This window comes from Petromyzon marinus, chromosome 4 (assembly GCF_048934315.1).
Source record: "Petromyzon marinus isolate PM22_M1 ecotype Great Lakes invasive population chromosome 4, UKy_Petmar_22M1.pri1.0, whole genome shotgun sequence".
Taxonomy (NCBI): Eukaryota; Metazoa; Chordata; class Hyperoartia; order Petromyzontiformes; family Petromyzontidae; genus Petromyzon; species Petromyzon marinus.
In genome coordinates, this window is record NC_133670.1 from 20916981 (window position 1) to 20932046 (window position 15066).

General features: G+C 43.5%; 1 protein-coding gene across 1 annotated transcript in view; it reads left to right on the forward strand.

The window, feature by feature from the left end:
- Positions 1-3511: 3511 nt before the first annotated feature.
- The window catches only part of LOC116938487 (inactive phospholipase C-like protein 2), a 90769-nt gene continuing 79214 nt past the window's right edge, over positions 3512-15066 (forward strand). Inside the window, exon 1 of the mRNA XM_032945618.2 lies at positions 3512-4286. Coding sequence (XP_032801509.2) covers positions 3936-4286 — 351 coding nt within the window. The 5' untranslated portion in view covers positions 3512-3935. The remainder of the gene's footprint in view (positions 4287-15066) is intronic.

The following is a 15066-nucleotide window of genomic DNA, read 5'->3' on the forward strand; positions in this document are numbered from 1 at the left end:
CGCTTGCGCCTCACTGTAAGATGCACCTGAGTTCCATTTTCGATTTGTGTGCCTTTCCATGTGGAGTTTGTATATTCTCCTACTGTTGTTCATGTCTTTCCTCTGGGTTCTCTGCTTTCCTCCCAAAAGCTAAAACAAATAATAAAATTAGTGTTGGTCCAACATCTCAATGCTGAAAGGTGACTGGGAAATTACTCTATTGGAATTACATATAACGATATTATCCCCATTCTTAATCTATTGATCGATAACAGTCCCTCCATACCATGTTGGAAATGGTGACTGACCATGATTCACCATACTGATGCTAGCTGTGGGTGGGAGTTGAACGCAGGTCAGAGAGCAGGGACGGAGCCGGGGGGGGGGGACAGGGGTGACATTCTGCGTATAAGTGTACGACACTCGGTCTGACGGACTCCGTGCAACTGCATTGTCAGAGTGTGTCGCCAACCGATGGCGTCTAGTTCAACAGCCTGACTCTCTAATCATTTTTTAAATTAAAATTTGTTGAATGTCACCCCGGCCTGAAATCCTGGCTCCGCCCCTGTCAGAGAGTGTATATCTGGTGTGCCACTGTGCTACCCCAACAATACAGCACTACAATACTGGTCTGGATACAGTAATTTTGTTTAAAATTTTATTCATGGAAACACATTAACAGTTTTTTTTTAAATTCTTTAAGATTTTAACTGTGGTCATGGAGTTGCAATCTTATACATGTACTTAGGGTTTTGAGTACAATAAACTTGAAACCGTATTCTTGTCTGCAATTTTTGGATTTCTCTTGGTGGTAACCCTTTTCTAGATATTCCATCAGGAGCTTGCCTATCCATTTTAATCCATTATATGCATTTTCAAAGTTTGTTGCACAATACAATAGTTTTGATTTATATGACTTCACTATCAAAATTCTGTACAGTACAGTGGAACATGGGTATCCTGGGGAAAGAGGGGACACGTATTTAGTATGGAGAAATAGACCAGTCTTGAACCTACATTTGAACAGGCGCAGGGATTAGTCACCGACGGCTGTGGAAAGAGAGTTGCAGACATTGGGGGTATTAGAGGGGAAAAAGTGAACTCCTATTGAGTGACGGTTGACAGGGGGCTTTTACAGAGTGCTTGGTGGGGGTGGGGGGAGGGGTTTGAGTTAGATGAGGGACAAGTCCATGGATAATCTTAAAGATGCTGATTGTGAGCTCGAAGTTGATCCTGGATTGGATTAGAACCAGTTGTGTTTTCGAGGGATTTGCTCATGTTCATTCGTGTTACTAAGAGGTCTGGCAGTGGCATTTCGGAGCAACTCGAGTATGGAGATAAGGGATTGGGGAAGGCTGTAGAGGCAAACGTTGCAATAGTCGAGTTTAAATGTAATGAAGGCATGGTTGAGGGACTCGGCGGCAGATGGTAAAAGGAAACGGTGGATGTGGGAGATGTGCAATGGAGGGATAACGTCCTGCAGACTTGTGTTATGTGGGAAGAGAACGAGAGCTCATTCTCAATGTCAATTATAAGTACTGAACACCGTTTGCCAGAGTTTAAGAGGTCCACGTGTTGTTTGAGCTATGCTTTTGTAACCTAAAGTTGCAGTATCAATTGTCGCTTACCTGGTTGTAAGTAAAACATATATACAAATGACTCTCCTTCTAAAGTCAATTACTTTGGAATTTGACTCTTTATCACAGTTTAACTTTCTAAATGTTCACTTTCTTCCAGTGATTGAACATTAATTTGCATGGCTCTGGTTCACCTGATCAGCATATGAACACACGTAATGTTTATGTAGTAGTTTCCACAATGATCTTGCAATATTAACAGCTTTTTAGTCAGGCGAGATAAAACGAATTAAATACGGGAAGAATGTGAATATTAATATGTTGAATGTATGCTTTTGTGTGCTCTTTTTCATCACGTATTTTTTTATCTTATGCAGCGTATTGATAATTATAATTTGTGGTGACCAATATGCACTGCCACATGGTGCATGTAAATATGTCACAAGGTTATACAATATTTTATTTAAATTCAAAGCACGTGTTTTTTGAGCCATTTTATGAAAATACAATTAAATATTCTCAAGAGATGTATTTGTACTATACAGTGACCTCTGATAAGCACGGTTGGCTACGTACGAAAGAAGTTAAACATACAATGCCAAATGATGATGCAAGCACTCTGACAAAAGTATTCATGACTCACAAATCACAGCTGTGATAATTTATGTATGTTGAACTTACTTCACGCCGTACGTACCCAACCGTGCTAATAACAATAATGATGTAGGAAGTCTCCCAAAGCATACAGGACTAAAATCGCAGTCGTGATGATGATGACAATACATGGTGTACTTATATCTAAAGGTGGTTCAGTTTTTTTCTGTTTCATTTATTTGGTATAGCCCTTGAGCCATTCGGCTCTTGAATCGCCGAGCAAGAAAAACATCTTAAAGTGACTACGCGCAACAGAAAAATCCAGGAAAAAACAGCAAAGTCCTCCAGAAAAAGCACCGAATATCAATGCTGTGTGCAAAAATCCCAGTGGGATGCAAGTCAAACAATAACAACCATAAGACAATTTAGATTAGAGTTATCAGTCTAACACTGTACTACAACAAACAAACATGGCTAAACCATAGAGTCTGCCACTAGCATGCAGAACTTATATCACATCTGTGATTTACAGCACATCTGTGATATAAGTTGCCACAAGTGTGCAAGACCCATATCGTCACAACTCCAAATATGATGCAAGGAGTCTGCTACAAGGGTGCAGGACTTGCACCTTTACGATTGTGATGATGGCGATGATTACATCTGAACGAATAATATGGTGAACGATTGATGATGATTATGAATATCTAATGATTAGATGGTTATTAATGATTAGCTGACGATGATTTATTCCTGATGCTGATGGTGATATATTCTGGTGATGGAATGGCAGTCAAAGGTGGTAAAGCGCCCAAGAGCAAGACTTCCGAGATGTAATGATGATATAATCTCAAGTGCAGGAGCGAATTAGCTTGTGGCATCGCAAGACCGTAAGGGATGGTGATGACGTGTGGAATTATATATCAAGCAGTGGATAGATCATGGATGACGAGAGACGCCGTTTTATGCTGATGAAATGATTCATGCTTCATTGATGATGAACAATGGATTAAATTCCTGATTGTATGATTAATGATTGATGCTGAATGATGCATAAAACGAACGATTGTCTGACGATTATGAAATGAACGATCGGACGATGATTATGACGAATGATGAAATTCATGGGCGAATTATTACATGTATTCCTTGATAATGATGATGAAATAAATTATTTGTTGAATTCTGAAATCATGTGATGACGAATGAAGATTGTTTTGACGACGACGACGATGAAATTCACGATCTTATAATAACGAATGATTGGATGTGGATGATGATGATGATTGCCATATTCTGGTAGATAACAATCCCACCCACCACCGCTCCGCCCCCTTAGCACGATCGAGGAGCAGGAGGGGGAGGGGCGAGAGGCGGGTCTCGGACTGCCTCCCGCTCCCTCCCGGCCGCTCCCCCGGTACCCCTGCATCACCCAACCCGGTCCCGTACCCGGGTCCCGCTCGCCTCCTCCTCCTCACCCACCCCGCCTCGCTCCGCGCCTTGTTCCTCCCCGAAGCAGCAGCAGCAGCAGCAACAGCGAGCGGTGGGGGTAAGGGGGGGTGGTGGTGGTGGGATGCGCGCTGTTGGCTTTGGGTCGAGAGAGGGGACTCTGCTTCAGCTGTCGGTGCCGCTGACCGCCGCGCGCACACGGGCATCGTAAGCATCCTCACAACATCACCATCTCATCATTGTCAGCACCACCAACACCAACACCGCCACCACCACCTCCTCAACCGCCGTCGTCGTGGTTGCAACCGCGAGGAGTTGCGTGGCCCCGCTGGGCACATGGAGGAGGAGGGAGCCACGCAGGAGCGCGGCCCGGCCTCGGGTGCCCTCGCGCGACGGAAGCCCTCGCCACCGACGGCTCAGCCGGACCGGGAAGCCGCGGCCCTCGAGGCCACCGTCGCGGCCGCCGCCGCCGCCGCCTCCGCCGCCTCCTCCCCCGAGCACCCTCGGGCGGTGGCCAACGGCTGCTGCGGGGGCCCCGAGGAGGCGAGCGCCGGGGATGCGGTGCCCCTCAGTCCCCTGAGTCTCCGGGACGCTCCGAGCCCCGTGAGTCCCGACGCAGAGGGATGCGAGAGCCCTGCCGAGCTCGGCGGCAGCCTGGGTCTGCCGAGGAGGAGCAGCATCATCAAGGTGAGAGGAGGACCTGTTCGCTTTCGTGTGTTGCGGTGCCCCCGTAGCCCAACAGCATTCCAAGGATGGGATGGGATGGGGGGGGAGACGGGGGGTAGAAGACGCCTGCCATGCGCAGGGCCGAGCGCGTTCAGCGGACGTTGAGCCTCGCTGCTGCTCATCTCGCGCTCGGGTTGTTCCACGAGTGCCGAGGAGCAATCTTCCACACATTAGCCCACTTCATTTAAGCACCGTGCACTTCACACACGGATCATCAACCTGCCATTGTTCTGCAACCCCATCCTTCGTATTCCCAACCGCGGGCGGTGTTCAAGATTTTAACGACGTTTGTCCATCACTACTGCCAGGCTGAGAACACCTCGCATCAATCATCGTTATCGTCTTCGTCACTGGCGTTCTCCTACACCTCGTCACCCTTTCGACATTTAGCGTTGATCTAGTTTGTGATCATCATCGTCACTGTCATCTTCATCACTTAGCATTCTTACGCCTGTGTCGTCATCCTCGTAGCCCAAGTCGCCTGCTGGATCTCGCGTGCTCCGGAATCTTCATCATCACCATCACCTAATATCCTACAACCTCGCGTCATTCATCCCCACGCATTCCCTTACATTTCGTAGCCATCGTTGTGTCGTCTAGCTATCTCATAAATATGTCATCGATTATCCTAGCCATCATCTTCACTAGTTAGCGTCCTTTAACTTCATCGCCCGATGTCCATCATATCCACAACATAGTTGGCATCTTTTACGCCTCCCACGCTAATTCATCATTAGCCAAACATTTGCATAAACGTCTTCATTAACAGACCTATCTTTGGACACTTAACATTAATAATTTAACGTCATTCTCTACCAGTGCTTCATCATAAATGTGATTGACGTTTAAAAAAAAAATAGTGACACATTATAAGCTTCGTTCGGAACTACATTTCAAAGACCACACCCATTAAAGGACTTCGGTGTACAGTACATGGCTTTGATGTTAGTGAATAGTTAGTTGGCTAGCGTATTGTGGGAACCTCCTCTTATTGATTATGGTTGCAGGCTGCTAGAGCAAAATGTCAAAGCCGGCAGTTGTGGAGACTTTCGGTGGGTGGGTTTAGTGTGTCTCTTACTGGGCCAGATTATCAATGACATGCACATTCAAAAGCCCCCTTTTGGCAATTCACTGCTAGATGAGGGTCGTACTCGCACCTTTTTCGGGTGGTTGTGGGGGGGTATATGCCCATTGCCCATGCTTCTCATCATGCTCCGCTGCGTGTTTAATGACAACGGTGATCCAAATACATTGGGTGCATGGTACAGCACAATTAATGTTGTTCCAGTTGCTCACTGTTGGTCGCAACGTAGCCAAACATCCCCCCACGCTTGTTCTACGCACGCAACACCACACTATCCAGGCTAAAACGTATTGCTTTTAACTTCTGATATCTGACGAAATTGGGGGCATTTATTTCAGGTCATTTGGTCGTAGGACGTCATTCTAGGTAATTTGGTTGTAGGCCATCATTAAAACTCCCTTCTGCAGTAATTTGAAAACCCCATAATAAGGTCACTTTTGGCCAAAAGGGGGGGGGGGATCCTCGTTCTGCAGAGCCCTCGGCTCATTTGGGGCTGGCCACGGCCAAATCTGCATGCATCACACCGCAGCCAAGGCGCTCGGTCGGTGAAGTTTATTTGACATTGCCACCGAGGCAGTTCGCAAAGTCAACACCTGCCTGTGTGCTGTGTGGGAAGGAAAAGTATGTGCTCCTCGCCACCGAGTCACACAGGCGCACATTGATCCATGCACGTGGGAAGCACCCTGGTACTGGCGTGAGGATACATTGCCGATGCTGGCATCAGGAATGTACAGTTACAAAGGAAAGCCATTAGGAATGTATTTATGTAAGTGCACAAGAGCTCCCTGATGTTGGCGCAGACTGGTGTTGGCCACTGATGTTACCATAAATAATAATGATAGTTACACAATTACCAATTACTATCAATAGTACACTGATAAGAGTGTGAGTATATACGGATGTGAGCCACGCAATGGTTATTTGACGTTGGCACACACTGTTGTGAATAATTTACAACGTTGGTGTGCATCATCACTTGCCGAGCACGTTCGGTCAGAATTCACGTGGGCATAGAGGACCCAAAATAAGCAATGTCGAGCAGATTAGATGGTGATATATTGCGTGTGCGGTGGTGCACAAGCTAAAAACAACAAGACACTACACACATTTGTCAATAACCACTGCCTTAAAAGTAAAACAATATACGGTGGCTTTTTGGGCTATGAACAAGGATCAAGTCATTGCCGAAAATGTCACCTATTATATTTTCCCCTTTAAGTCCACAAGTGTCATTGACAAAATGTCTTCAGTTGTACGTTGAGTGGGCTTTTATGACTTCGTAATTTTATTGTTACATGTTTATCGCTTATTCGATTAAAATTTTTATTTTAGACGTCTGTTGTAAGGTGTGCATGCACACCAGTAAGTTTCCAGTGAGCGGGGCTCAATTTTTTTAATTAAGCGCTCGAACTGCGCCGTTTTACATTCGGAAAGCACGCTGATTTACAAAAAAAACAGATGCGGTAGAATAGCTGCCGTGCAACGTGGCGTAACGAGGCTTCTTGTAAGGTGTGCCTGGAGGTGCATGCGTATTCAGCGTTGGAGGCTGCTTGAGTACCTATTGCTTTGACGAGCCGTTAACAGCTGTATAGGTATACACCGCTTTTTTTCATCAAGTGCCTCTTTGCTGGTAGAAGGCGAAGACCTTTTGCTAAATTGTGCCCGAGGCAATCTACGCTGAGGAGTGTGTGTGTGTGTGCACGTGGTTTGCAGTTTTACACATGCGCAGCAATGTGTATTAAATTAATATATAAGCACAAATACTGTAAATAAGAAGTCGGTTCGATTTCATGCAAGTGCCTGCATGAGTCCATCCCGTGACACACGTTCATAAACCAGAATAAGTTTCATTTTATGGCTTTTCGTGTTCTTCCCGTTAAAGTCACGATTTTACGGTCCTGTACTTCTAAATGGTGCATTGAAATATATCCGCGTTGTTAATACAGTGCATGCTATAATTTGAGCTGGAGTCGTACGTAAATGTAAATGGATACGAACAGAACACCGTCTTGATGTGACCATTGCTACATGCGACGTGCATGCTCCGGCAAATAAAACCTTACTAAACTGGAGAAAAGAACTGACGGTGAACGTCGACGGAGTTGTGACGCTCCTATTTCAAACAAAATTTGTACAGTCCCAGTACTACGGTGATAGCGGAGCGCAAGTGAAATGCCATACATTCTCTCGTTTGCCTCTTTTAGGTGCCAGAGAGGAATTAACCCTCAGCCCTTCGCACTCACATTGCTTCACACGCACCACTTGTTGTTCTGCTGGTGCAGTTTTATTTACCATGACGGTGAACCGTCTCAAGGTGATTAAGCCTTTATCTAGAAGCTACAAGTCCCCCCTTGCACAAAACCAGTTCTCGGCATCTCTGTTAAAGAATTTCGCCAAGATTTCTTAGTAGAAAGCCGCGGGATGCATTGATCACAGGTCACAACACCAGTTTGATCGTGTTTTGAAGCAGACATCGTGAAACAAAACTGTCAAGAGAGTTGTAGAGAACAGTGTGGATGCAATGAGGCCACATTCATCATCAGATGAGCCCTTGGTGAGCCGTGTCTGTGTTTCTCACTTTTCTATTAATTTTCATGATTGTGCCTCGTACTTTTGATATGTTAATAGATCAGCCCATGGGCCATGAGGGCCACGTGACATTTCTCCAATCCTATTCTATCACCACGTACTGTTCATGTACACATTTTGGTTGGAATTGGAGCGTCACATTGCCTTAACGTTCCTTGTGAGAAAGATACATTGGGACATAGTTGGACTCTGGAGATAATGGGAAAAGAAGAGAACATACATTTAGATAGTGGCAAACCTCACAATCATAATTGCAGATATCAAAAGGGCAGTAAAATCGGTTGAATAAAAACAAATTGCTGATCAGTTTATAAAATGTATACACAAATGAAATACTTTTAATCGTGAAACAATGCTGCCTCCATCACTCATCTATGTAAAAAAAACAAGCCAGAGCTGTCTGAGAATTAGACCCATTCTCCTCTTGTCACATATATAATTTGTTCACGGAGATCATAGAGATTCAAATAATGGACAATTTAAAGGTCAATCAACAAGGTGAGAGCTGGATTTAGAACGGTTTTACTACATTAACCACATACCCACTATCGATCATATGCTAGAAAAGACAAATGAATATGAAAAGCTATTATGCCTGGCTTTTGTAATCTATGAAAAGACATTTGATTGAGTAGAAATTGATGCCGTCAAGTAAGCTGTCACAGATCAGGACCTCAAAAAAAGTTAGAGAATTTCTGGAAACATCTATATAAAGGTGAGATAGCCACACTGAGAATGAATTCAGAAATCAACAGAATACACATCAGAAGAGCAGTTCGACAATGAGATACTCTCTCCAAAGCTATTTAAAGTGAAATTTGAAAGGAAAGGGTATATTGAATAAATAAACCCCAAAACATACACGAGGAAAGTATTAATGATCTCAGATTTGACAATAACAATATCATAACGATCGACGGAAATGACCTACGCGAAATTATGTAATAACTTTACACAGAAAGTAGCCAAGTTGGGAAGTAGATGAGGAAATCACAAGTCCCATGCAACAAGTTCACAACTGGAAAACATAACAGTGTGTTTATATCGATATGTTGAAATAATGTAGAAAGAAAGAGATCAGCATAAGCACGTTTGGAAAACGAAATGTGATGGAAAAAAGTAACATAGCAGCATGCCTAAAGAGGAGAGTGCTTGCCCAATGCCTTTTGCCCACTGACACATGTACCCTTGCAAAGAAAATGGAACAAAAAAATGTTAAGTACAGTAAAACCTTGGATTGTGAGTAACTTGGTCTGCGAGTGTTTTGCAAGACGAGCTAAATTTTTAAAATAAATATAAATTTGATAAACGAGCGAGGTCTCGCAATACGAGTAGTACGTATACGCTTTGTCTGCCGAGCGTCACGTGATCACAACTGATATGCGAGTGCTTTGATATACGAGTGCTTTGGATTACAAACACGTTTCCAGAACGAATTATGCTCGCAATCCAAGGTTTTACTGTGTTCAAAGAAGCACGGAGGGATGCTTGCTTGGATTGGGTAAATGAAAAAAAACGATTGGTGCTGACCCCCAAATGATTCGTCTGTGTAATAACGATACTCTTTTTGGATTATCTGCACAGACCAGCCATTAGGCAGCGTTAAAGAAGATCTCGACATTAAAAGCTTAAAAGATCATGTTGGTAGAGTACTTCAAATAATTTCCAAAACACCTGTCTTGCCGTGTACAGTGAATAGTGAATATAAATGCAATGCAATGTAACATTCACATGATAAAAAGAGAAGTGCATTCCTATTATCTACAACTATTACAACAAAACTGGCGTAACTTACTTACCTCATGTCAGTGCTGTGGGTGTGCGTTCTCGCGAAAGCATTGCGTATTCATGTCATAGCAGGCATATTTATTTTGAATTCCTCTCTCCAATGTGGATGATTTTTATTTGTTGTGTAACTCACTGCACAAAATCAGACTTGGCCAGACCAAACCCCTGTTGTCCACATACCATTTCACATACCCACAGAACAGGCATTGATGGCTGTTCCATGAATGATAATAACCCCTAATGTACAATTGTAGAGGGCATATTTTGTACTTGGGGCTTGGAACATGTTGTGGGAAGTGGCACACTGTTTACTGTTTTCTCACACATCTTCCTGTGCTCATGGTCGAACCAAGGACATCCTTGAGGCACATTCTCTAATCACAAGGCCACTACAACTAAGGCTAACCATGCTGTCTCCGTTCTCCCAACTTATGTGATGTCTTCTACGGCTGTTAATGTTTATGATATTTTCGAAGTATCCATTCCAACAACAGGGCAGTACCTTCGTTTTTGGTATTGCACTTGTTCCCAATTTTACAGTGAGTTTTTGCCTCTAGCTTGAGTCAAAATTCGGTCCTGTCACTGATCCTGATCGGGAGTAATCCGTAATACCTTCATACCTGATTTTTTTCCCCCCCGTCATCTCCGCGTGCAGGGAATACGTAATGTGCAGGGAATACAGTACGTGGGGTGGCATTAAATGTCAGTATTCCAAACGTATGCTTATATTTAATAACAATTTTTTGCAGATATAGGTTGGAGGAACCTGTATGATGTAGTCAAATTAAGTGTGCGAAACGACACTGAATGAACCAGTGGCATATATTGTAGAATTTTTGGGACACACTTAAATAGGATAAGCAATAAGTCGGTATCAAGAAACATTTCTTTTTTTACCCCTCATTCCTGAATAACTTCTCTTCTAATATTTCATATGACGTTGAAGTGAAAAACAAAATTTGTTTTTTTTCTCGACTTTATTCATGCATAAAATAACCATAATCTGGCATTTCACTGCCTAAAACGGGGAGTTTATAAGTGTAAATATACGAGTCTGTTTACTGTGGTAAGATAATTGGATCTCGTGCTTTAGGGATTTTGCACTGCAGAGGTGGTTAGATTTTTGGGTTGTCATTTAACCAGGTGAAACCCCATTGAGATTCGTTTCATATTTGAGGAAGGGGAGACCGCTGTAACCATAGCTACTGAGTGGTAGATGGCATTTTTTGCAATTGAGTTTCACTTTGCTATTGTAACTAGGACAGCCATGCACAATAGATTGCTCTTTCAAGTAGTATTGCTAACTTTGTTCTATTGTGTTTTTAAGCAGACTGTGAGCTTTGGTGATTGTGCAGAATTAGTAGGTAGCTGCTGGAAGAGATATCTAAGCTTTAAAGAAAAGTGGCTTACTGTTGATCATGGTAACCAATCGGGCTATTTATTAAGGGTCTAACGATTGGATCGATTAAGCCCACGATACATGCATTGAACTACACATGCAAAAACATTATTTTGCAATTCCTGCGTGTTGAATGAATATAATCGGATGACGTGACCCCCTCCAGCCACTGGAGGCCGCTACATTAAGCACGGCGTTAAAAAAAAAAATATTCTGAATAGTGAAAATGTAATCACTCATAAGGTTTGGCCAATCTTTGCACCCATGCATGCGCATGGGCCCTCCTGTCAATCCACTTCTAAGTGAGGGTATCCCCACGCGGTGCCATATCCTGACCAAACTTCACGACGCTGATTAGCGCGGGTTGATGTAGGTGGAGCATAGACGTGGGATCGTAGCACGGTATACTTCATTTGTGCACTGCTCTACTGTCCATAACGTGGCCCCCACCGTGGGACATACAGTGAGGGGAAACAAAGTATTTGATCCCCTGCTGATTTTGTACGTTTGCCCACTGACAAAGAAATGATCAGTCTATAATTTTAATGGTAGGTTTATTTGAACGGTGAGAGACAGGATAACAACACAAAAATCCAGAAAAACGCATGTCAAAAAAGTTATAAATTGATTTGCATTTTAATGAGGGAAATAAGTATTTGACCCCCTCTCAATCAGAAAGATTTCTGGCTCCCAGGTGTCTTTTAAAGGCAACAAGCTGAGATTAGGAGCACACTCTTAAAGGGAAGCAATCAATTAATCAGATTCCAAACTCTCCACTATGGCCAAGACCAAAGAGCTCTCCAAGGATGTCAGGGACAAGATTGTAGACCTACACAAGGCTGGAATCGGCTACAAGACCATTGCCAAGCAGCTTGGTGAGAAGGTGATAACAGTTGGTGCGATTATTCGCAAATGGAAGAAACACAAAAAACTGTCAATCTCCCTCGGCCTGGGGCTCCATGCAAGATCACCTCGTGGAGTTGCAATGATCATGAGAACGGTGAGGAATCAGCCCAGAACTACACGGGAGGATCTTGCAAATGATCTCAAGGCAGCTGGGACCATAGTCACCAAGAAAACAATTGGTAACACTACGCCGTGAAGGACTGAAATCCTGCAGCGCCCGCAAGGTCCCCCTGCTCAAGAAAGCACATATACATGCCCGTCTGAAGTTTGCCAATTAACATTTGAATGATTCAGAGGACAACTGGGTGAAAGTGTTGTGGTCAGATGAGACCAAAATGGAGCTCTTTGGCATCAACTCAACTCGCCGTGTTTGGAAGAGGACGAATGCTGCCTATGACCCCAAGAACACTATCCCCACCGTCACACATGGAGGGGGAAACATTATGCTTTGGGGGTGTTTTTCTGCTAAGGGTACAGGACAACTTCACCGCATCAAAGGGACGATGGACGGGGCCATGTACCGTTAAATCTTGGGTGAGAACCTCCTTCCCTCAGTCAGGGCATTGAAAATGGATCATGGATGGGTATTCCAGCATGACAATGACCCAAAACACATGGCCAAGGCAACAAAGGAGTGGCTCAAGAAGAAGCACATTAAGGTCCTGGAGTGGCCTAGCCAGTCTCCAGACCTTAATCCCATAGATAATCTGTGGAGGGAGCTGAAGGTTCGAGTTGCCAAACGTCAGCCTCGAAACCTTAATGACTTGGAGAAGATCTGCAAAGAGGAGTGGGACAAAATCCCTCCTGAGATGTGTGCAAACCTGGTGGCCAACTACAAGAAACGTCTGAACTCTGATTGCCAACAAGGGTTTTGCCACCAAGTACTAAGTCATATTTTGCAGAGGGGTCAAATACTTATTTCCCTCATTAAAATGCAAATCAATTTATAACATTTTTGACATGCGTTTTTCTGGATTGTGTTGTTGTTATTCTGTCTCTCACTGTTCAAATAAACCTACCATTAAAATTATAGACTGATCATTTCCTTGTCAGTGGGCAAACGTACAAAATCAGCAGGGGATCAAATACTTTTTTCCCTCACTGTACAGTACGACAACGCATACCTAACTCAACCGCCTAAAAGTAGAGTTAATTTTGAGGCAGAGCACATTTACTCCCATAGACGTCTTTAAGGTTGGACACTTTGCAAACAGAATGGCATTACATCCGATCTCCTCCACTTGAAAATCATGCGCCCTCGGCACTACACGTAGCTTGTTTGCACCTGGTGGCCAGGTGATCTGCAAGGGGCTGAGCGATTGCACAGCACCTACACAGAGAACACAGCTGCAGTCGCATCAGCACTTTTTTTTCCAGCAAGTCGTGCTCCGTACCCACACAGTTGGAAGAAGATTCGCCGACTTTGTATGTGTGCATCTGCAATGCGTCTCACTTGTCAGGTTTACATTTTTGTAGGCACAGTGATGTATTACTATCAGATAATTGGCTAATATATGGCACATGATGAATTATTTTACTGTATAAATGAGACGCAGCATTTTGGTTTTGTGTGTCATTGATTTGCTGTACTGTATATATATTTATATTAAGACAGCCTGCTCTGTTGTCTTGAGATGGGTCCAAGACCTGTTAGTTCTCCATATGGCCTTTGGCCTTTCAACACCGGTTGCGTTTTTGGAACACCGTCGTTTCCCAGTCTGCCCGCGTTGTTGCGAGAAAACTCAATTCTTTTCCAGGAATTGGTGGCACACCCTTCATTGTCTACGATTGATCCTGCGGAGCGTTTTCCTCCGCTGGCAAGCATGGCTTAAACAGACATGGCATGAAAACGTCCCCTTGATTCCTTCATCTTGGAACACATTGCACGTAATGTAACCCGACTGCTTCTGATTTATGCAGATTGCAAAACAAATGGCAGTTTGTTTTTTTGGCTTTGGGCAATGAATAATCCATCAAACTCATGACATTGGCCATGAAGCCAACTTTGTGCCAGAAAATGGCATTGGGTTTTCAATATTTAATCCACTCTGCACATCAAATACGGTACATTGCAGTTGCCAGTATGTGATATTGACTTAAATAGTGTATAAACGTCCTCTTCGTAAATTTGCTAAATACAAATATACTCTTTGAAACCGATTTAAATACCATTTGTTTTATATTCTGGTTTAAAATGGTCAGCTCATTTATGTTTCACAGACTGTGAAACTGCTATACAGAGCTGGCCGAGTGTCCACAAGCTGGGCTGTTACAAGGCGTAAAATACGGTAATGTCATTGGCACACTGATGTGATTAAAAAAAGCATAAGTTGAGAATAAGGGCACTGGCTCTTGTTTTGAAAATGATTGAGCTTCCATGAGGACATGTTCTTTGAATTTAAGATTAAACTGACACGTAGCTCAGATTAACTTTCCTTAATGTCATTATGTTGTTCAACTCCGCTCCATTTCACCTTTAAAATAAGGGCTTTGGCAAAGTCAACTTGTCAAAAATTATTGGCAGTACTCATCTCCATGGAAGGAAAACAAATCAAGAGTAATTCCTGCTCAAATGACGATTGGTGCAAAGATAATCTCCTGTTTATAGCCCTGAGCCAGTCCTGGATATTCTAATTTTCTATGGTAGGGGCTCATAATACATGGGACAACAACTCTCGTCTTTTTCACAAAGTGGTAAAATTGTATTTACCGTGTAGAGATGATGGGCTGAGTCAACCCCCAACCAGGATTTGAACTCGCCACCTTCTGATTGCGAGCCGCTCGTTAATGTTGAGCCACCTGGTACTTATCTGCATTGGGAGTAATAAACCAGTGTAGCACATTCCATACTTCCACCGATTTTGTCATTCGACAACTGCTTACCAGGTGGTACTAATATCAGTTATGGAGGGATGTTGGGCTGACAGAACTATAGATGGGATTTCAACTTACATGTTTATGATTGAGATTCTGCC